Source organism: Meleagris gallopavo, chromosome 2 (genome assembly GCF_000146605.3).
Source record: "Meleagris gallopavo isolate NT-WF06-2002-E0010 breed Aviagen turkey brand Nicholas breeding stock chromosome 2, Turkey_5.1, whole genome shotgun sequence".
Taxonomy (NCBI): domain Eukaryota; kingdom Metazoa; phylum Chordata; class Aves; order Galliformes; family Phasianidae; genus Meleagris; species Meleagris gallopavo.
The window spans coordinates 52744553-52767011 of record NC_015012.2 but is presented as its reverse complement, the minus strand read 5'-3'; the positions used below and the strand labels follow the sequence as shown (position 1 = coordinate 52767011).

The following is a 22459-nucleotide window of genomic DNA, read 5'->3' as shown; positions in this document are numbered from 1 at the left end:
GCTGGCAGGAAGGGATAATACTTGCTGTACTGACGAATGGTGACCATCTTCACCTCAGCCCTAAGGGAGAGGTGAGTAACAGCAGCACCAGGTAAAGCTGTATAGGTGAGGTTTCTGACTCTCACGCTCCTTCACTGGAGGCAAAGGGAACAGACAGGGTGGCTGAGCCTTAAGCGTGCATTTCCACCAGTTCATACGAAAAAGTGATAAGCTGAGCTGTGCCATACACCATATGGATCTGTCTGACTTGTTAACACCAGTTCACAGCAGCTGATGCTAAAAACAAGGAACTTCCTCTAACAGCATTTATTCTATTAGCTGATGTGCCACACTCCTCCCACCAAAGGAAAATTTATAACTAACCTGTTAGCACAGCACACATTAGAAAGCTGTGAGGCATGCAGGCCAAATCGTTTTTTGGAGCAATAGTATTGGCACTGGGGATAGTTCTGAAGCTGCTTATTATAATTATGCAATAAGAGATGAGGTAGTTTTTATTTCCCTTTGGTCACAAAGCATGAACACTGGAGTGAAATGATAACTTATTTTTTAATAAGAAAATGATCATTTATCTCTATGCAATATTCCTTATCTGGAATGTGTTTGAACAACTGTAGCTCTATCACCAGAAAGAGAAAGCTGCATACCATCTGTCTATTAGTGCCTTGTCAGCATAATGCCTTTCAGTTTGTTACTCCTGAGAAACAATAATAATCTTTATCTCTAGGCGAAGCGTAAGATAAGTTAACAAAGCTTTAGATTTTTGAGAAATAAAACCTTCAGTATCACAACCATTCAAACTTACAACTCAGTTCCCCAAACACAGAAGTAGATACTGTTGTATACTCCTTTCACCAAGCTTAGAATGCATACGCACCACTCCAACCCAAAATACCACCCTCTGAGAAGGGAAGGCAGGCCATTATATTCAAGATTTGAAGTTTTCCATATTTGAATGCAGTATAAGTGTAAAGTCCATCCACGTGTTTGGCCTGCGGAACACTTCTTCCCATTGAAGCACTGACGGAGAAATGGGGTCTGCGAAACCAAGCAATTGCTCTGCAAGAAAGCAAAATGCAAGGTCACAGGGCTGCTTTTCACTTCATCTTACCCACAGATTTTATTAGGTTCAGGCCTAAATGACTGCACAAACAAGCTGTTTCTCCCAGTCCTTAGGCAATTTCAGCTGTTCTGGAGTTCTTTATGTCTTATTTGCAATAAACTGCAGTTACACTTCTGAAGCATCATTTATATGCTGTTAAACTTGGATCGCTCAGTGAAGAACTCAGTCTGCAGCAAAGAACTTTTTTTGCTGCATAGCCAAAAGTAAAGGAGCAAATGTACAAACCAAGAGTGGTAGCAGAGGTTGGTGCCACTTCATCTTCAGTGACTGTAATGCATTGCTAGACTGAGGGCATGGATAACTGCCGTCACTAAGAAGCTCTAACAGAAAGGCAAATGCTTTAGGAACATCCAAACAAAGCTCATGAGGAAGCCTGCAGATAATATTACTAGTGGCATTTACTGTCAGGGAAAGCAGACATGAGAAACCCCATTGGGCAATCAAGTAGCAATACTTCTCTGTTCAACAATTAGTTTAAGTGGGGCCTGGTCACTGAGCAAAGGATTTCCTGTACATTTCTCAGCCTTCAGAAAGTTCTCTCTTTACATTAGACCAGAGTTTGGACACGCAATAGTTCCTTTAAGACTTTTGAGCAAGCTTCACTTTCTGTACCTTCTATTGGAATAACACGTGAATATAAAATAAACACAAATATCAGCAAGATTGAACTCTAATAGACTGCTACTTCTTGAACTCAGTTTTGATGTAGTTTACAGCATTTTTAAAACAGCCAATTTGTAGAGAAAACCACTTAAGAACAAGTCTTGAATCACTACAGCTAGAGCTCTGTATGAATCTTTCATTCCCTACTCTATTTGTCTTCTGCAGGGCCAAGCACTGACCCAGAACATTCTCATGCTAACAGATAGCTTTGGCTGTCAGTTCCCATTGATGACCTGGAGCTTCTGCACAGACTGAACTAAAACACACGCATTGCTTCCAGCAGGATCAAAGCCTGAGATTGCAAGTAGCTTAGGACACGGACTGGGGGCTGTATGTCAGGCATATGGTAACAGCACAGTGCAAATATAGTTTAGAAGGTAAAATAAACTTTTTCTTCCACCGTCAGCTTTTATCAGTAAAGAACTTACTTGCACCAAGCTTAGCTCCCCCTAGGAACTGATCATGTGAGCCACAAGTTGACTGGTCCCAGACAGTCAAGTGTAGACATGACTGCTGTAGCTGAGCTGGGGTAACATCAAAGACAAACAAGTGTTTCCACTGAGGACAGTCTTCTTTCTTCACCACAGGTGACTTTTGCTTTAACTCTGCTTGGTCTGAAAGGATAAGACAGCTTTTCCCCCCACCCCCCAAAAAAATAAATAAAATGCAAGTTCAGCAAGTTTACTGATCCAAGCAGTATTTCTCAATCAGAAAACAGAACGATTGCAGTACTCTAAGCAGGGTCCTTTGATTTGCCTTAAATAGCTTAAGCACAAGGTAGAACATGATGCTATTCAATTTCTTTTGGGGATTGGCTTTTTCATCCTGCCCTCAGTGTGGGTCTCCAAATCTGCTTTTCCTCTGTTGTCAGTGACTGTTAAAGGAATCCTTAGTGGACTCTAGATTTTAATGACAACAGCAAACTCTGATGTTGCATTCAGGACACCTCGCTGCCCTGCTGAGGGCCGCTATTCTGCAGATGTTCAAGTGTGAACTGGCACCACTAAGAACAAGTCTGACCAAGTGTGGACAGTGCCATTTCCATACAACAGTCCCCTGCTGAAAGCAAGCTAATTCTTACCTCTGCACAGGAATATTTGTATTATTTTCCATTTGAAGCGTTAAGTCTCATACGTACCCTTTAACAAACGAGTTCAGCATTCCAGCAGATCTCAGCACAGGCAAGTTCCTGGCCCCAAATATCATAACCTGAAGCTGGCAGTTGGAAAATTCTTGGTCTTTTTTTCCTGAAACAGGAAAGGTTATCACATTAAGTAACCAGTTAGTTCAGTTGATAACATAAGATGTCATTAATTAAAAAGAAAAATTACAATTTTGATAAGGACTCACTGCTGCATAAGATAATCACTGCTCTGTTACAGTTCTATTTACAGGGCAGGGACACATGGAAGTGCAGAGGGAAGAAGAGTAGAAGAAATCCAGTTGGTGGCTTAGGGGTTATTCAGAAAAAAAGAGGCAGTAGAACTAATCTAACAGCTAATTAAGGTCTTTCTATTGGTCTCTACATGTTCTACGGTCCTGAACACAGCTTTACGGGACCTCTAGACCCTTATGTATCTCACCATGAACCAGGGAGGTAAGAAATGAGGTTGACCTATCCACTGCCCTCAAAATGTCTGTATTTCTACATCAGCAGATGCTTGATCTGATACACTACTTCAGTGTTTAACATACCGTGCAAGTCATCCATCACCAAGAACTGAATCTTGATTGCACATTTTGAACCTAACATCTTTCAAGTGAAACATCACTCTAAAATGAGACCACGGGAGAAGCCAAGGATGCTTGTTTGGTATCTTTGGAGCCGTTCCCTTCCACCTTTTTCCTAAATTGGCAGTCTCTACCTCGGACAATGAAACTACTGCACCTCCTTCAGAGTAAGGCGTACCAGCAACACCACAATAAGCACAAGCTTGCCAGACATCTCAATGGTTGCAGTATGATGCATTACAATGATTCCTTTTTTTCTGGCATTAAAAATAACAAAAAGTTGTAGCTGGAGAATGTTTGGAATGTAAAAAAATTTAAACATAATATACTATAAACTGCATACAAACTCCATATGAGAACTGTCAGTTCTTCATTGGTCTCAATTCTTTTCTAGCCAAGGAATTCACGCACACTGGAATGTTTTATACCTTCCATCATCCACCTTTCAAACTGGAAATTTTTATACTGGGCTGGTACCGACAATCTTGCAGACACCAGGAGTTCTCCACTGTATTGAATAAGATTATCTTCAGGCTTTTCATGCTGAAGAATGAGACATACAGAAATCAGAATTACATTCTATTCCACCTCATTCTCACAGCTCATTTATATATGTAGCAGGTCTTATTTGAGGGCTGGATTGACAGCATTCTTGCCCCAGTGACCTCAGAAGGACGATCATTACATCCACTTCTTAAGACAAAACTAAGCACAAATTAACAATCACCTTGGATTGGAGCTGGTACCAGTTGAATGATTCCATTGAGCTATCTTCAAAACTCCACGCTGCCAATGGAATCACCACTTCTCCCAAAAACACCCTGTACTTGAGCGCTCCTGCATGCCACACAGAGATCTGAAGCTGCCGACTTCCCAGCTGGGAGCGCTCAATCTTGTACTGGAAAGATAAACAGCATTTAAAAGCAGTGCACAGGATGAATGTTCACAGGACGCTCACAGGCAGCCCAACTAAAGCATGGCTGAAGGCACCTGGATGCAGACAGAACTATGCTGTCTGAATGTGCTTTGCAATTTACCTGTTACCTCAGTCCTTAAATGCTAAAGTAATGTCCCATGCAAATGCAAAAAAAGCTACATTCCAAAAATACCTTGGCCTGCACTGCTAATTATTAATCCACATCCTTAAATCATTCTTGACTATTTTATAGTTGTTTTTTTTTTTTTTAATCATCATTTTTTTCTATTTTACACTCCCAGTACAATTTAACTGCTACAGTTGGAGGTCAGTTCAAGATCAAGACACCTAACAAAGGTCTAAAACTTCCATTCTGGTCAGCAGAGGCATACTCAGTGCAGTCAGTATGAGCAAGGAAGTAGTTCAGGAGACCTGTCATTAAAGCTTTGATCTACTCCCTAAGCATAGTTAGAGCCCTCTGAGGTGTTGTTAGGTATCTAAGATACCCACAACGGATTGGTAAGCACGATACCACCTACAGCTGACCTGGAAGCCAGAGGCGATGGCATGGCTGCAGGCATTGCTACCAGCACTGAGGTGCTGAATCATAAGCTGGCTGTAGGCTATGGGACAACAGCCCTGAATCACTCCAGTGGCTCCTGAGAGCACCAGTGCTGTTCACTAACACAGCCTCCTAAGTGCAGGTGTCTGGATTTGCAGCCAGAGATACCACTGAGTTGGATCTCAGCTTTCAAGAGCAGTTTATCTGCACTGGCATGTGTTCAATTGACCATTTCCGCGTGTTTAAATAAATTTAAATTATTTCTAATTTAACTAACCTGAATGTTCACATAGCCAGCTTGGATATGGCTCTCATTGCCTATCAGCTCTGCATTACTCTGGCATTGAAAAGGAACTATGAAAAAAGAACCAAATATTTCAATGACAAGTACTTTTTTCTCCCAACTTAAGCCCTGATATTCAGACATACTGAAACTTTCATGTAGTTCAAGGAGAAATATTATAAACTTATCCCTCCATTAATTTTGTTTCCTGCCTGTTACAACGCGTTACTGAAGAACACATCATCTTATTTGCTGCTGCAGCTCACTGATGCACACAAAGAGATGGGTTTATAGTGATCTCTGCACAAAACTGGAGCAGGAAACAACCAAACTGATCTCAGCTCTGTCTGCTGACAGTACTTGGCTTCAGCTTCACATCCCATTAAGTGTCTGTGAAATTAGAATAATGGCTTCTATGTTCTACACAAAGTTATTACAAGGTTACTAAAGTAATAGTGTAAGGCACTAATGAATTCAAATCATACCTACTGTTCTCTGATGGAATTACTAATGTTTGAAATGAGACAGTCCAAAGAGACAGTCTGGTAACAGCTGCACAGGGAAGAGGGAGCAGACAACATTTTAGCAAAGTGGAATTCAGTCAGCATTCAGCTAACTGCAGAGAGACGCTCCCAAGGACACTGCATAAAAGGGTATCAATTGAAAGGGATAGCAGAATGAAGTTAACTCTGCTCTGCAATGCGCTCAGTTCCTGAACACACCAAATAAGCTTGTAGAAGACACTATAGAAGACAATTTGCTTTTGCCATAAGGTATTCAGAGCAACACATTCACTCAGTGTTTTCACGCACAAAAGCGGATTTAACTGAGAGTTCACCATTTATTAATGTAATTCCAAAATTCTATTTGCAGATAGAAACCCATCATTTTTTAATGGCTGCTGTCACTGACTTCTAGAATTGGCCCACCAAGACATTTCTGAACTCACAGGACTGTACGTCAGAGGAGGAGACATTACCATGGAAAAGCACGTTTAGCAGAACACAGCTGCAAACAGTACCTTCAAAGTCTCATCAAATTCTGGATCCACTGTGTTCTTTTTGACAGCTGTCTTCCGCTTACTCCGAGAAGATTTATCAGGAAGTAAATAAACCTTGACATACCTTGAGAATAGAGAGGTCATACAGAAAGTGACCAGAGGGTGATTAGTAGAAAAGCAACTAAAGTGTTTGAAATTACCTTAATGTTGATTCAACAAAAAACAGTTAAAAAAGTCTTCTGGAAGCTGAGTTGAACCAATATCAAGCATCAACACCACTTACCCATGTTTAGGTCATTCAAAAATTATGACTTAAGCATTATTCTCCATATTAAGGAGAATAATTGGTCATGTTTATGCTGTAGCTTCAAAATTGATGAGTATTAGCAATAGAGAGTCATGGCTCACAATCTGGCAGGCAAATTTTTAAACCAGTGTTTGTGGTACGTGTTTCAGATAACATGAGTTAAGCCAATTTTTAAATGACCTCTTAATTAATAAAGAGTTTAGATAAGAGTCTCATGTAATCAGTGCAGAACTTACAAGCATTCCCTATTCTTTCCAAACCTATCTATAGTTAAAACTACTTTTTAAAATATACAAGTATAAGAACTTTTAGCCTCTTACTCCATCATCCCCTATCAATTTAATTAAGAAGTAGGCAGTCAGACTTCAAACTAGTCAATCAGCTAAACAATTCAACAGGTTTTAAACACAACTTATGAGTTTGTCAGTAGTTTTTGTCTTTTTCTGTCAAATGCACTGACTGTACTTTTTGTGTTGGCTTGGAAACCAAGATAAATATATGAATACATGAATATATACCCTTAGAGAACATCATGTTCACTGCACAGCTCTTCCCACATCACTTTTCAGGCTTCCTGCAACTGTTTGCCTTGCTAAATCACCAGGGGACTTGGAGAACTTTGACCCACTCCTGAAGCACTCCCAGAGTCCTGCTCCATGAGCTGTTTTTTCAGCAAGGCTCTTTTCCTCACCAAGCTCATCTTTATGAGCTTCCTCCACAAGATATGCAAAGCCACATTCCTTCTGAGTGAAAGTGACTGCAATCATGTGACAGCAGGGACAAGAATATGTAGTTAGGTATTCTGCTTGATGATTTTCCACAAATCATTACTTCGTGGTCAGAGATCATTTAGTAACAAACAAACAAATCACCAAGGCTTAACCATCCAACTAGTCATTTTATCCACAGAAGTAAGCATACTGCTTCTTGCGGCAGTACATAATTATTGAGCACCATTAAGCTTTAAGAAGTGTCGCAGTATCTGAAATTTCCATTCTTACTGATGAGGAAGGCGGAAGCATAGAAGTGGTGAGTGTGCAGTCAATGTGTCTGGCAGTAACCCACACTGAGTCAGTAGATAAATTAGTAATATGACTCACCTTTCAATTTTCCATCTCGTATTTTAGCCGTGTGTCTATTAATTTTGCAGGCACAACTTAATAGCTAGAATCTAAACTGCCACTCTCAAGATCCAGAGGTGCTCATCAGCTACACAGATAACCAACTGCCTGCTCATAGGCAGGGAAAGAGACAATTAATAGCAGAAATTTGTGAGAACAAGTAGTGCTAATATGAAACGTGTGCTTTCCAGTGAAGAGAGGTAGAAAGTGCAGATATGCACTGGATGTTCTGAAAGTCTTAATACAGCATGCCATCATATATGAATCCGTTTCAATTATAGCATATGGAAGTACCTTTGAAACAATAAGCAAAACTTATTTTTTGCTTAAAATTGTTTTTTTCTCCTTCTCTATAAAATACTTACGGATTACATTTTTTCTTCCTCTCCTCTCCATAAGCCAGATTCTTGCATCCTCTGATACAAATTTCTAAGACGCAAGCCTTGAAGATGTATCTTATGGCAAACTCGATTTCTCCCGTGACATTCGCTTTGCCAAAGTTGCCGGATTCAGTGCAAGTGCTGTTAAGACTATACAAACTCCCCTAAGAAAAGACAAATGTTTCAGAAAAGTAGCTTCAGATCTAGGAGAACAAGACATTTATTTCCCTCAAACGTCAGTACTACCTTGACTACATTGCTATTGTTACACAGCTATTGGAAATTGTGAAGATTTCGGGTAACATGTACAAAAAATCATTCCGTTGCTTCCATAGAAGCCCTGAAAATTATAACTAATCCCAATTCTACTGTTCTATTAAACTCACTACTCTACTACTCATTATTCTAATTCCATTAACTCACAGTTAAGTACTTTCTTAGGTAATTTCTAGATCTAGAAATTGTCTCCCAATAAAACTGCTATGTGGTTTCCCATCATAAAAGGGGCTAAGTACCTGAAAGGAAGAGAGTTCTGTCCACAAGTGACAGTTACAGAAAAATCTCCGAAATTTACAAATACACAAATTACAGATCTGGACTGCTATTGATGCTTACAGCATCAGTACAATAGAACCTGAGATACTAGGTTCTATTAGATATTAAAAAAACAAAAGCATCAGTGCACAACCAGTAAACACTCTAGAAGATCACCCGGTTCCATATAAAAATGACAGATTGCAGCAGATTGCTCAGGAAATATTAATATACAAAAACATCCAGCTGTCATGGGTTAGCACATTAGGGAGGTTTTTTCTGGCTCACCTCAGCCACTTTGTTTCTCCTTTCATCTACATGCACCTACAGGGAAAGGTTTGGATGCTCTCCGTCCAGATAGATATAAGCAGTATTTGTTTCTAGCATTTAGAGAAGTCATGACACTGAAACAAACAGGAAGACTACAGCCTTTTCTGTGGCCCAGCACAGACACATAACTCGCTAGTGCTATTCAGGCTTCACTGTAACAAACTGCCAACCGGGTCAGAATAATTTGGTCTCCATTCATCTATAATGGTGCTCTTCAAAATAAGCTCTAGCATCTTTTTAGATATCATATGTCATGAGGACAAGCTTGTTGTTGGGATTCATCTCATGGTAACATCGTTCCAGATTGCTAAAGTATCTGCATTAGACCACTCCTCCCTCTGAAAAACAACACCAACCCGCACAGGGTTGGTTAACCAAGGAGTTCTGCATTGCACAATCAGCAGCTAAGACTGCAGAGCAGTGTTTATAAGATCAGATCTTTCTTCTGTGCAGACACTCCTGCCAAAATGTTCTCGTCAATGCTGCAGATGTGCTAACTGGTCATTTTAATATTCATGGCAACAGCTTACTTAAAGAAGCCATCAACTCAATCTTATAAGCTCAAACCTGATGGAACAAGGATCAGAGTGCTTATTAAGGAAGTCACAAGTGTTAGGGCTGTTGTGACCTGATGCAAGTTGCACGTAATCTTGCTCTCACCACAATATGTGTATTAGTGCAATCTCCCTTGCAGCTTTGTTCAGTTCTGCTCTTTTATATCCTGACATAAAATAGTTTTATTCTGACCAAAATGTTTATTTTCCACAAAAATCTTTAGCTAAAAAAAAAATCTATGTACATTTCTATCTCATGTATCTTATTAGGAGTTCTATGTACGTGACCCAAAATTTATTCCACAGGTCCTCATATTCTTAAAACCTGGATAGCTATTCTGATTAATGATATTTGGATTGAACGCCATTACATTCATCTCCCACCTGATCAGAAATCATGTTTATTATATATATATATATATATATATAAAGTCATTGTAGATATCACTCATACTTTTGCTTTGTAAACAAGGACCAAGGACTTAGCAATGAGTTATGTACTGCACTCCTGCTGGCATGACTGGAAATAATATCACACTATGTTTTAGAAGACATTTTCATGGAGCAGTCATCAACAACAAACATTTACCCATAAGAGGAATTTTACAATTAAAACTGGATTGTGGTTGTCTATAGCCTAGTACAAACGGCTGCCAGTAGAATCACAAGTGTCCCCCAAAAGCACTGTTCATTTGTCAGTGCAACACCTCAGCCTCCACAGCTCAGTAAACATGAAAAGAGTCAAAATCCTTGTTTTTTATCCCCTGTGAAGTGAGCAGGCTGGTTTAATTTTGATTCCTCAAAAGCCATTTTAGTTCTCTTCTTTACAAGATCAGTCACAGATTCTTTGGACGCTTCACCCTGATTAACCTCATCACTAATACTTAGAAATTAGCTGCCAAGGTTAATCACAGAGACTTTAAAGGATGTACTCAATTCATTTACAACTAGCTTCCTTCTCTGTAATTTTCAGTATTCAAAATGCCATCCATCAGAGGAAGTTTCAGTAGCATCCTCTAAGCCTATCAGCTGTTCCCCTGACTTCCTTAACTTCCAGTTTTCTCTTCATTCACCAAAGTTCTGACATTTGAATTTCCACTGGTATTTGCATTACCACACCTCTTGCAGAATAACAAAAGCCTTCTGTTAAATGAAGTAATAAGAAAAAGAAGCTAGCTACTAGTCTAGAAAGAATCATGTTCAGGATCTCAACACTAAACACAAAATGGAAAGAACGTTAGCTGAATTTGCAAAACTCAGAGGAACCTGATATATTAGTTATTCACTATTAATGACTATACCCATCTACCAATTATCTGTTATTAATTTTATTGGGCTTGTGCTGTGAATAGTTCAGTGTTTCTACAATGACCTTGCTAAAAGCATTTTATCAGAAAGAAACCCAAGTAAAATTCTTACGTTCTGTAATATAAATCAATATCTTAGCTTTTACATCGATCTCCATTTGGTACCTGTTCTGTTGTGCTTCACACTTAAACTTACATGTTTCCTGCCATCACAGAAAACAGCATCACTTGTGGGACTGGTTGTTATGTCTTCCTCTTGCTTGCAATTCCTTTTGGTAAGAATTTCATTATCATTTTGAGCCCCATAGAAGAGATCTTGAAGACTGGGTACACTTTTCTTCTGTAAGAGATTCAACAATTTATTTTGTTTTTTTTTTTGTTGTTGTTTGTTTGTTTTTTAATAAAGAGAAAAGCTTCAGTTCCTTCAGAATGGTATCACACAAAAATTAAGTAAATATCTACAACTCATGTTGATTGATGTCACACAGATGGCACACTTCCAAGATAAATGTAGCAACTTCATTTAAATGTTGACTTACAACATGCCCATTTCAGCTAGCAGTACATTCGTTACATCCATAATTCTTTAAAATCAACACGCCACCAGCTAAGCTGTGGTTCACTACCACAGCAATTGCTAATCACAGTCTGCAAATAACATACCAGAAGTAGTAATATATCAATAAAAGACCTTACTAGTCTTTAACAAAACAGTAATTTTGGAAGGAAAAAAAAAATCTTGCCTCAGGAAAACGAAAATAGTATTTTGTAAAATGCATGACACATGCCCACGTCTATTTATGCAAGAATGAATGTAGGTTGAAAGAAACCTGAAAATAGAAGCAGACTGACAAGTTCTTATTTAGCTTTCATTACAGAAAAAAAGATCTTTTTTTTCTGATTTTTTCTTGATTTTAAGACCATTCACTTCCTCACTCTTCCCACAAAAACACTGATAATTGGCAGAAAAAGAAATGTAGTAGCAGAACACCTTGAGATTTACTTTCAGCCACCCCCGTTACAAATAATAATAGACTTAATAGAATGAAGTGCAGGAAGACTGGCACATATGGCTCACTGTGACACAGCATTATCCCTGAACAATAAAACTTAGGAAAAGGGCATTCGTGGTTCAAAAGAGAGTGAGCTGAGAAATTTTAGGGTTAGAATCTAAGAAAACAACATGTATGACAAGGATTACCCAAAAGACTAGAAAGATGATAGTGTGACTGAATCAACAAAATGATTAGGATTTATCTGCGTGGAAAAAAAAAGATTGTATACATTTAACAGACCTAGGAAACTCTCCTGCACCACCAGCAGAAAGAACTAAAGGATGAGAACAGTCAGAGACAGTTAACATATTGAGACTACTTCTGAAAAAACAGGACATAGAAAATCCAAAGCAGTATGCTGTTATTATAACACACAGAAATTGTTATGTGTAAAAACTGCTGTACCTTACAAATGAATGTAGGAATTAATTAAGTTTCCTTACAAGAAGGAAAAAGACAGAAAACGTATCCAAGATATAGATTCAAAAAGATAACCTGAAAACAAAGTATTTCTCAGCAGTGAGATTTTTGCCTGGTTTTTAAAAAATCTGAAACACCAGTTTCACTCCCTAACCAAAGCAAACTGCTTCATGCTGTATTTTAGCTTCTGCTTAAATTGGAAAGACTTCTCTGTTAAGCAGAAAATAAGTGCAAAATAAATACCAGTGCTTAAGCTTAGCATCAGATCATAAGCAAGACTCACATCCAGCCCTAACTCTGCAACAGTACACATCTACTGTCACAGGAGCAGTAACCCACAGGTACAAACAGACCGCAAACAGCTTCTAAAGCCTGCTTGTTTTTTCAGTGAGTTATGTATAATAGAACTTAATTCCTTAGATTCATTTGATGAACTTAAAGAGCTGATAATGGGAGGCCATAGAAAATGCTATTCAATAAATTCAGTCTTTAGGCTTGCTGGCAGTGGTTGAGATTGCATTATTTTTTTCTTCTATTATTGAATTTAACTGTAATCTCTTTCAACATTAATCTAAAGGAATCAAGCTGAGAGCATACCATAAATACGGAAACCTTACATGAGAAACAGATCTTGCCCTTTAGACCAAAGCGGTGCCCCAGTCTTATACCCTACGTAATCAAAAGGGCAGCTACATCTATTATTTCCTGGACACTCCTAGGAGAAATGTGCATACTCTATGGGGGGGGGAATTCAATTAATTCTCTGAAAAATGAAAGTTCTTTCTGACATGTTAATAAAGGTAAGTGCGATTCTACACCTGGGATCAGGCAACCCTGGACAAAAAACAGAGAACTTCTGCATAGTCTAACAGTCCCATAGAGCAGATGACAATTAGTCTCAACACAGGCTATGAGCACCTGAGAGAAAAGCAACCCACTCTCTCCCCATGTGATGGTCTTTGTAAAATCCCAGTTAACATTTCAGATCCGGGCTGAGACCAAGTATGGAGACTCAGTCAAAAGTCATGTGAGGAATCAGAGTTCTAGCTACAGTTAGTGAACATTAGCTAAAGCCTTGCTCATAAATAAAAGTAAATTCCCAGCATGCAAGTCACGATTCTTGAATTCTACTCCTGAAACAGCTCTTGCAGCTAGAGTTTGTGTATAGCAATTTGGATACCCTGCTTGTAATATTGATGGCAGTGTCAGACTGGCTCCTCCTTTGCTTCCTTCTTTCCACATTATGTCCATAATCTGTCGTTAGCAGACTTCTGTCAGCCATATCATTCTGGGACTTGGAGATTTCTGAAATGAATACAAAAAGAAGCCACTAGAACAAACACTGCTAGCAATCTTTTAGATTTAAAGACAAACAATGTAACTTTCAAACTTTTATCCTAGAGTTTTGCTACAGAACTCCTAATAAGAAACAAATGGGATGGCATATACTCATTTTGTCTCATTATAATTTGCTTGCCTGAATCTTTCCTGCTACTTTGACCAGAAATTACAGTCTTCGTTTCCTTTCACTACAGCTGCTGCAAGAAATTGTTTCATGCTATCAAATACAGTCTTCTAACAGAAATAGCTACTACAGTTCCTATATACCATTTGATTTGTGTTTATTAAGTATTTATGTGGGTTCAGGATAAAAGTAAGATCATTATAACAACATGTAGTGAACATGATAATGGAAATTAGAAAGCAGAGGCACTGAAAAATATTTAGAAATTAATTCAAAACATGAACAACAGAGATGATGGACTCTGATCCCAAATCACATATACTACTCAAGATGAGAAGTAGCCCTTGTTGACTTCAATAACACTACTTATAAGGATAAGCTTACATCCACATATAAGTGCTAATTCAACTACATCTAGTGTATTGTCAAATAAATCTATGGGACAATTGGACATTTAGTGCACCACTTTTTGTTTCTTATTCCTCAGGGTACAGTCAGAACTTCATTTACAGGGAAGGGCAGCAGTCATTAGCAATTTCTGGCGATTAAAATCAGTAGGCATAGCAGCAGACACTTTGTCATAAATCCTAGCTAGTTTCTCATGAAGAATTAATAACTTTGAAGTGGTGCATGAAACAGCTATCACATCTACTTCATCCTCAAGAAATAAATGTTCCTCCCATAACACAAATCTCTGTGGAGGAACCTCAGACAGCAAACAGTATGTTAATACGGTACTCAAAAATAATGGCACTCTTATGTGTGATTTTTAAAGCCACTTTGGATTACTTTTGCTCTTAGCAGCAATTAGTTGCCAGATATTTACTGTATTCTGTGCACCATTAAGGGATCATGCGCCATATTTATAAGTAAGCTCAATGAAGTCATCTCCAACTGTAAGTGAAATCAGGTTTTTAGATACACAGTGGGAACAGAGACCATGAAAGAGACCGAAGTGAGAGATCCAAGAATAAATATAATCTAAGTAGTTGAACAAAAAACTTTCCTCACATTCTCTTAAAATGAACACGTTAAGAAACAGATTATCGGGGGGAAAAGAAAAAAAAAAAAGCATCTTTATTTTTCAGGTCTGTTTCTCCTTTGGCATTTCTACCCAAACGGTTAGTGTGATGAGAACATTGTTCCAAGAGGAGTTTTGCACTGCAAGTAAAACCACAACCAGCATCAACCATTAGATTATAATCTTCTGTTGATGCCAAACCATGCCAGAACAGGGAGGTAACATCATCATGAGCAGACTGTGCAACAGAGGCATTGAGCTGCACTGCTAATCCTTTGTTCATATTACTCTCATACATACACAAACACCAGCTCTGGTGACAGAATCAGAGGCAGATTCAGAACTAGGTTCTGCAGGTTTATTTACTGCAATACGTAAGAGCTAGGTGTATAAAAACCTAGCCAATCCAAGACATTTCTAAGTAGGAGAGAGAGTGTTAATTTTAGACACTAGTAACTGAAAGCATTTATGAGCACAGTACCAGGTTTTAGTGAAAGGCCACACTGTCTGAAAAAGCTAGCTTCTTCAGTCACAAAGCCCAAGTTCTTCCCTCTATTAGAGTTTCTGTATGTTTTAACTATTGACTTTGGTGACTGTAACCAGCCTGTTATTTTCTCACAAATTAAAAGGATCTTATCCTAACTGAAGATGACATCAATTGAGTGGGGCTTCAGATACAACTGAGCTGACCTAACAACCTGCTGCCACCCCCCACTCTGTAACTGCAGCTCTTCCCTCCCTGACTCCTGGCCACATGGGTCCAGCACCCTCTGTTGCATGGGCTCCATCTTATAAACTCTAACTTCAGTCAATTTAACTCAATAACCAGCAGAGAAGTACCCATTTGTTTTGCCTAGGTTAGTGGTCTGCTCTTTTAATTGGCTTCCAGAGAGGTCCAGAAACACTGGTTAATTAGGTTAAGCAATAGCAGCATGAGGTCAGATACACAACAGAGGAAAGATGGGAGAAAGTAGGACCTTCCTTTTAGTAAAAGTGAACTATTAAAGTAACTTGCTGTGGTCCTGATAGGGTTTTGGACTGCAGTACGGTAACTGTGTGATACAAACAGACTGTAAACTAATAGGATACATTTATTCACATTCAATTTAGTGCTGCCTTAGCCACACGCTTCCAGTGACAAAGCATCCTATTGCACCCTGCACCAAACTTTTGTTCAGGAGAAAGATACTGTACCTTGCATAGCTTTACTATGTATTCATATAGATACAACATTAAATTTGTGTAGTTATGGAAAACAGAACAGGCCTTTTTGATGGATGGAAGAGGAAATGGCACTCAATGGCTAAGATAAGAGGATGAAAAGTAGAAAGATACTAAAGCCAAATTTATTGAGATCTAATCTTATATTTGAGTTGTCAAAAATGGAGTTAACGGAAAATACTAAGGTCGATTCAAATGCATGCAAATCTGCAAGCTCCTGTAATCTCCACAGAACTCGGAGGTATTTTTCGTCATCGATGCCTTTAATATCCTCATCACAAACACAGGGCTGCCCCCATTGCATAGACATACATACATAGTCTGCAACCTAAAGAACAGCAAGCAGCATATATGAATGGAGTTAAAGGTACTCCATTTGAACATCCACTAAACTTAAAAATAATGCAGTCTTCTTGCATCTTTATAAGAAAAGCATTCTTGGTTGGTAACATAGCTTACTGCTTTATTTTTCTGATTGGCTCAGTCTTGGCAATAGGCAAGTAGTCAATATCCTTTGTTTATAACTGTCTTATGGCCAACAATTTGGACAAAAAAAAATTTGAAATGCTCAACAATGTTATCCTAGAGTACAAAACAGTGAAAGCTACTTACTCTTTATGTGTGTTGTGAGAGACAAAAACAAGTTTTCCACAGATTTATTAAAACTTTTAGACTGTCCAAGTTCCTGCAAATGGAAAAGTTCAACTGTAAGAAAGCAAGCACAAAGTATTTGCTGTTATACAGTTTCCTCCTCCTGCTATGTACTGCTGAGAAGAGCCTAGCGTTGTTACCTTGCTAAACCCCAGCCAACAGGTAATAAATGCAGGATCCAATAAAGCCATCTCTGCCCCAGGCTGAACAAGCTCCGGTCCAGCAGCTTTTCTCTACAGGACAAGTGCTTGAGCTTTCTTGGTGCCTCCCTGCTAAACATGTTCCCAGTTGATCAACATCTTTTCTTCAGTGAAGTACCCAAAACTCAGATACAGTACTCCAGACACAAACACGAAGTAGGAGGTTAATCACTTCCCTCAAAAACTGGAATTGAACTGAAAACATCTCTCATGATAGAGTCTAACCTTTCTTCTATTACCAATGCAGCATGAGGGGAAAATAAAAAGCAACAAGAGAACATTTACGTGGCAGTATGACGTTACAGCATTTATCACTGCCTACTGCATCCCTTTAGCTGGCCATTACATATGAATGGAAGCATGAGAGGTGCATGAACATCTACGTATATTTTGCACAAGTGTATGTTATGTTTACCTTTGCGTCACTTCCTGCTGTGGACTCAGTGTAAGGAGGTGGAGTTGGAGGTACAACAGAAATTTTACTAGAAAGTTAAGAGACAAAAAACAGTGCAAAAATTAATATCTCATGCTAATACATTGAAAAATAAGCTAAATACATGCTCAGTATCTTTATTATCTGCCTTTCCTGTAAAATCTGAAGGTCTAGGTTCCGCTGCATGACAGGCTTTTTATTTTTATAAGAATTTATAAAGAAAGACTTTATAAGAATTCTTACAAAGAAAGACTGAATTAAGTCTGCCTTTCTTTCTCCTCAATCTTGGGCTGCTCTAGGCAGAACTGTCAACTTAATACTGTAGGAAATATATAACACAGGATAGATTCTCTAGACTTTTTTTTGGCTGGCAGCACAATCTGAGTCCCAAGCACTGAAATGCAATTCCTGTGCTACATGCCCCATTTTTCTTTCAGATATGTTTTCAGAAAGCAGTTATCTTTATTCACAATACTATAAGGATCCTTCCCTTGCCTGTGTCCTGGGCTGTTTGAGATCTTTTACAGCATTCCAGCCATTTCATCTGTTGTAAATAGCCCTGGTCTGTAAATAAATAAATACTTAAATGTGACTCCAGTCTGTTCTCACAGCACAATCACAGACCCGAAGGGCAGCCAGCAAACTTCCTTTTGATTCCCTTTCACATATGCTGTATCTAGGCAAAGGCAAGTACTTATGTTGCACTGGTTAGGATCATAGATAGCTATCTATAAGTTTCTGTCTCATGCATCTATGATTTGCCAGATAGTTCTCATAAAATTGATGTAACCTCTTTGTATCTTTCTTAAGAACAATAACAAAAAAGAATAGGGTTTATTTTCTACAATACCATTTAAACTAGATTGTTATTCCATTATATATCACTAATGATAATTTGAGCATGCTTATGCTTAGGCCTTCAAACCATCAATGGATTATTTAGTATAAAGTAGAAGGGATGCACTCTCCTGAATATAGAGCTTCTTGTCTCATATTCATTCTAAAGCTATCAAAGCAGGAAAGTCTGACATTGAGAAAATATAAACATTATTGCTTTTATACCTAAAAGATGAGGCAAAAATTACTAAAAGTGGGTAAATTTGAACAACCAGGAAAATAGGTACACAAAAGATATAAGAAAATCTAACAAAAATCCTGCACATTCCTTCATTTCCAATCAATAAGAAACTATTACTCTAAAAACAGTACTCTTTTTCTGAAATTGAGACCCTTCCTATGGGTTACCAAGAGATGAGTGCACATTTTTTTTCCTATATTTTTTATCATTTGTACTCCAAAGATACCCAAATTTGTTCTTTATAATAAAAAGAATACTAAGTGATATCGTGTTATGAATCAGCTCTATTTCCTATGCAAAGTGCCCTCAGAACATTTCTCCTTTTATGAGTATTACCTCAGTTTCTGATAAGATTTCAAGAGCTTTGCACCAGCTGTTTCATGCCTGCCTGTGAAGGAGGAAAAAAGAAGTCACTTAGCAACATCTGCAGTTATTAATGCCTACACTGCACTTTCTCCAAGTCAGTTTATTTTCAGGAAATAGCCTGTATTTGCAGGAGTTTGTGTACATGCAAATGTACACAATTCAATTAATCCCCATCTCATAAATCAACATACGTCCAAGGCAACACATAAATCTCTCCTATAACACAAATTTTATTGCAATTTCACCTTTTCTCCTTTTTCAGGTGATATATTCAGAGATGCTCTTTGCAAACCCTGAGGACAATCACATAAGGATGCCAATGGGCATCTTCAAGTTGCCAAATGCCCTCAATCTCCTGAGGAGGTTGATGGTGCATGAGAACATAACTAAACCATAGCATTCAAACATTAGGTAAAACTTGAAGATATATTGCAAGAGTAGGCACATGGTAATTTCTTCTACCTTATGATAATTCCTTTCACCCTTCCAGTTCCTACAGAACTGGATAACAAAACCCTTTTCCCCCCACAGGGAAATAGCAACCATATCACATTCCTCAGATAAGCAGCCCCACAATGTTAAAAACAGCAAGGAGCAAGAGCTCCACCAGGCACAAACAATGAAAGCTCATAGAAATGCAGTTTGCTCCTGAGCGACCCTAAACAGAAAGAATGGCTAAATGTGTGCAACAACCACCACTGGAGTGGTTTTAATCACTAATCTTTCCTAATAACAGCAATGCAGAACAGTATCATGTGACCCATGCTTTGCTGAAAACATAATTAATCACATTCCTTACAGGTAAGTAACACATTCTGGTGGTGGTAGGAACAATACCAACTTACTGATGTTACAAATTTCAATCAGAACTCTAGATTTAATGCTCTATCATTAATAAGTAGTATCTGGATTTATTTTAACATTAAATGATTCCTTAGATTTTTAACTGACTGGTCAGCGAAGGCAATCTATCACTTTCACGAAAACATGATTTTTAGGTAGAAGTTACACAAAATTAATAGAAAGCAGTTCAGATACAACTTTTTTTTATTATTATTATTCTGCAACATGAGAAATTCACTGTAACAAACTCAGTTGATAGAGAATGCTTCACTCGCGTTTAACCATCCAACCAGAAGGGGGCACTGTCTCTCAAGGCTTGAAGGATACATAACTAAGCAGCTGCTGGAAAGTTTTCCACTTGTTAACTCGTTTAACTACAGCAGCTGGTCTAATCAAAGGAAGCAAACAAAACTTACCGTGCCCTATAGGCTTACCTCGTGTACGTCCTTAGAATCTTGTAACTTCAATAACATTATTGTTAGGCTAACTAAGCAAAATGCTTCAAAGCACCCACAAAGCTCTGACAATGCAAAGTGAGGACATTCAGTATCTTGCAAAGCCAGGTTTACTTCTGAGGAAAACATACGATTTCCCAACTGATTGTTAAAATTACCAACTACAGACTTTCTGAAAAGAATATGAGGGAAAATTATTAATAATGGACACAGAGTACAATTGTGCTTTAAACAATTGGCACTTTAAAATCAGAAATTGTCTTAGCTAGAATGGAATCAATTTGTTTGTTTGTTTTAATTGTCTTAGCAGACACCATAGATCAATTTCCCAAAACTGTTCTTTGGTGAATACTACTCAAAATTTGCCTGATTATATTCTTCCATTTATCCATTTCTTTCAATTCAGGTCTAGCAACAGATATTCAAGGTCCAGCACTTCCCTTTTTACCAGCTATTCTTATCTAGATAGGGATAACCTAGGTAAGATACAATACTGGAAAAGAAACTGTAATATGAAGGAATAGTCAGGCATAAAGGGAAACAGCCACCTATCTCAAGAGGAGCTTCAAGGAAAGATGAAGGAAATTCTTTCCACCTTATTAGTCACTGTGGGTGAAAAACGAAGACCAACAGCCCCTTGGTTTGTGAATCACATTTGCCACAGGGCAACCCATCTACATCCTCTGTAATTTATTTTAATGCTTTGTATTTTTAATCACACTGAAAAGACTGAACAGAAGGCAATCGCACAGCTGGCTGAAAGTAAAGAAACAGCTGGTGTTTTTAGCCCTTTGTTGATTTATAGCTACATGTTTTTCTTTATTTCAAACTCAAGGAATGATGGAATGGAACTTAGTGAAAATAATCAAAGATCTAACTTAAACAATGGATGCAAGATCATTTCTTTCCTCCACACAGATTTTAACAGTTTCAGATTTATTTCATGTGTCACTGTATTTCTTAGTAGCCTCATGTGCTCATCAATTCAAATTGGTACGGTCAATAATTTTCTTATTTTCATTATTCACACAAAATAAATTGTACTTTCAGGCATTACCTGCTAGCTTGTGTTCATGCTTCATTTAGCGTATAGACAAACAAGGCAAGATAATGCTTGAGAGATCTTCCACCAAACGTCTGAAGCAGTAAATACGGTGGTAGACTACATTCTGGGTTTCACTTAGATGAGGACTACAAATTGCACAGCATGGCTTGTTCCAGTATTACCTTCATTTGGATATTTCTTTGCTCGTTCTTCAAAGAACCATTCACCAGCCTTTACTTTCACATCTCTGAAAAACAAGAAAAAGACATTTGAATCATCATTTTCCAAAAAGTGCATTTCTCTAACTGTTTAATAAGCACTTAAATAATTCAACAGTCCTTCTTAATCCTACCAGAAAACTAGGACTTCATGACTGCTCACACTGACCGACTTTGTTGTGGATCTGCAAACAAATGACTTCTCTCTCCTTTCTTACTCTCCTCATTTTTGCTATGTAGAACAACTCACCAAAAGCAATCAATTCTGCTCTGAAGCCCGGAATCCTAGGTCCATTCCAGCTTATACAAACTATTTGCAATGTAGCTCCAGGCACTCGCGCAGCCTTGTAAGATGGGGAAAAGAATCTATGACAGGATACGCTCCTGAGCACAACTTGGGATAGTTACCAGGAAGTACATACCGAATTCAACAATTCTGAAGCAGGAGAGAAAACAGTCTTTCTTCACTTCTATGGTGGAATGATGGATTTGTGGCTCATTTCTCTTCATGTTGAAGAGACTAATATCAGTGATGGCAGTGTGATTCATACGTAAGTGGATCACAGTATTAGATAATGATTAATGTATATAAAATTATGTCAGATGAAATAGCTGTCAAGAGCAGAATTTCAGCAGATTTGACTCCTGTATTTGTAGTTTCCAACTGAATTAGATAAAGTGTGCAATGTGAACCCATCCATTATTAAAAAGGTAAAAAAAAAAGTATTTAACTGCTGTATTTAACACAGTGTACTGTACTCTCTAGGTCTATGTAGAAGGAAGGTGACACAGCCACCTTCAGCCTTCTTGACCCTAGTGCAAGCACTACCTGATTTGGCATTTTCAGTCACTTCTACGAGATGCATCAATTTTGAAGCTGCAGAACTCTTCTATTACTTTACTTATTACTCTTGTGGTACCCAAGATTTAAAAGTATGGCCACTCAGGATGTGAAATCAGCACTTCCATTTCTTAGTCATCGTTCTTCCCCTCACCAGAATAAGCAGAAGGTGCTGACTAGTGCTTACAACACAGCTGCATTCGCTAAGATTTGCAGCCTTGATGCAAGGCTCACTGCAGGTAACTGAAGGAGCCTGACTGTTTGAATGAACTTTGCACCATGATTAAATAAGATCAAATGTAAATTCTGGTTGTTTTTTTTTTCTTTTTTCTTTTT

At 38.2% G+C, this 22459-nt stretch overlaps 1 protein-coding gene across 2 annotated transcripts; it reads right to left on the bottom strand.

Annotated features, from left to right (window-relative positions):
• Positions 1–530: 530 nt before the first annotated feature.
• SYTL3 (synaptotagmin like 3) lies at positions 531–21389 on the bottom strand. 2 transcript variants are annotated; one of them, XM_010707275.3, is made up of 13 exons: positions 21247–21376; positions 18692–18743; positions 17260–17326; positions 16606–16678; positions 13467–13591; positions 11008–11151; positions 8072–8250; positions 6300–6402; positions 4245–4415; positions 3946–4060; positions 2925–3033; positions 2215–2417; positions 531–1059 (listed from the first exon to the last, which is right to left on the bottom strand). In XM_010707275.3, the coding sequence occupies exons 1-13, from the start codon at positions 21359–21361 to the stop codon at positions 929–931; spliced, it is 1587 nt and encodes a 528-aa protein (XP_010705577.1). In that variant the 5' UTR covers positions 21362–21376; the 3' UTR covers positions 531–928. The 2 variants fall into 2 exon arrangements, with proteins under 2 accessions (XP_010705577.1, XP_010705578.1); XM_010707276.3 differs by having other exon boundaries at positions 925–1059; positions 2215–2310; positions 21247–21389.
• Between the last annotated feature and the right edge of the window lie 1070 nt (positions 21390–22459).